The 1,496-nt window shown below is 34.4% G+C and overlaps 1 protein-coding gene across 1 annotated transcript in view; it reads left to right on the top strand.

Annotated features, from left to right (window-relative positions):
* The window catches only part of LOC106876862 (monocarboxylate transporter 7), a 104,041-nt gene that overhangs the window by 62,507 nt on the left and 40,038 nt on the right, over nucleotides 1-1,496 (top strand). Inside the window, exon 4 of the mRNA XM_014925595.2 lies at nucleotides 717-960. Coding sequence (XP_014781081.1) covers nucleotides 717-960 — 244 coding nt within the window. The remainder of the gene's footprint in view (nucleotides 1-716; nucleotides 961-1,496) is intronic.

Raw genomic sequence — 1,496 nt, 5'->3', positions numbered from 1 at the left:
AAACATAAAATAATAATAATAATAATAATAATAATAATAATAATAATAATAATAATAATAATAATAATAATAATAATAATAATAATAATAACAACAACAACAATAATAAAGCCCTGATGCAGTTCCAGGTACTGGGTCTCATGTCTTCTAATTTTAACTGATTGGAAGTGTTGTCATGTACATGTTTTGTATTGGTATAGAAGATGAGTTACAGTTATCGTGACTTGATAAAGAGTACAAACCCCCGGTAGACACAATATCTTCAGTGAACATCCTCACGATATTGTTTACTGTGCAACCTCTATAATAATAATAATAGAGGCTTTTTGATATCGAGACAGGGTCTCGTATTTAGGACCAGTACTCCACTTTATAGATTTCTCCAGTTCCAAAGGACGAAAAGCAAAGTCAACTACTCTATCATTTAATCAAGCAGTCCTTTATTCTTTCATTCTTACTCACAATCCCCACCAAAACCAATAATCAGTTATTCCTTCAATGAATGATCACATTAAAGTTACTCCCCGCCACACACAATTTATCTTTCATTTGTTATTCTGTCGTTTGTTCATTCAATCATTCTTACATTCTTTCACTTCTTTATTCTTTCACTCCTTTATTCTGTTATATTCGATTAATAACTTCACATAAACCATTATCTATTTATTTCAATGTGATTTTACTGACGTCTTGTTTATTTCTTTCTCCATTTTCAGGGGTAGGCAGGTCTTTCGTATATACCCCAAGTGTAGTGATAGTCACCATGTACTTCAACCACGCCAAGAGTACGGCCTATGGTGTGGCTAGTGCCGGAAGTGGTCTGGGAATGTTAATTGTTCCACCAATATTGCAGCTTCTCTTCACCAAACATGATTTCTACAGTTCCATGCTGATGCTGATGGCGGTGGCGTTGTTTCTGTGTGTCGGTGGCAGTCTCTATCGACCACCTCCTTTCAATCAGTATGTATAACATTTATGTCATGCATTTTACAATTCGTTTATATATATATATATAAATAAGTATTCCATCTGGTGAGAGATGAATATTATTTAATAAACACAACATATGTTTTTATGTGCTACTATTAGTTTCATGTGCTGAGAACGTGCCAGTGTTTCATAACACGCATGGTGTCCCAGCACAACCATCAGACGCTGCTCAATTGGCATAACGAACTAAAAATGGGACGTGAGAAAACATGATTAAAAAGTATGTATAAAATATGGAAGGTTGAAAAACCGGAAAACGAAAAAGAAATTAGAAAGAAGCAAAAGGGGAAATAAAAGTTATTTCCATTCGACCGTAAATTATAAGGTTGAAAAGATAATGGCTTAGAGCTTATGGTGGTTCGTTATGGCATGTGGACAGTGTCTGACGATCGTGCTGGAACACCAGACGTGTTTATATATATATATATAAAGACTGTCATACCGGCCATGACGAAGGGAAATAGCCCTGAAACTCGAGTCGCCTTTATATATATATATATATATAT

Source organism: Octopus bimaculoides, chromosome 21 (assembly GCF_001194135.2).
Source record: "Octopus bimaculoides isolate UCB-OBI-ISO-001 chromosome 21, ASM119413v2, whole genome shotgun sequence".
In the NCBI taxonomy this organism is placed as follows: domain Eukaryota; kingdom Metazoa; phylum Mollusca; class Cephalopoda; order Octopoda; family Octopodidae; genus Octopus; species Octopus bimaculoides.
Note: the sequence above shows the minus strand (reverse complement) of the source record. Positions and strands in the feature narration are given on the sequence as shown.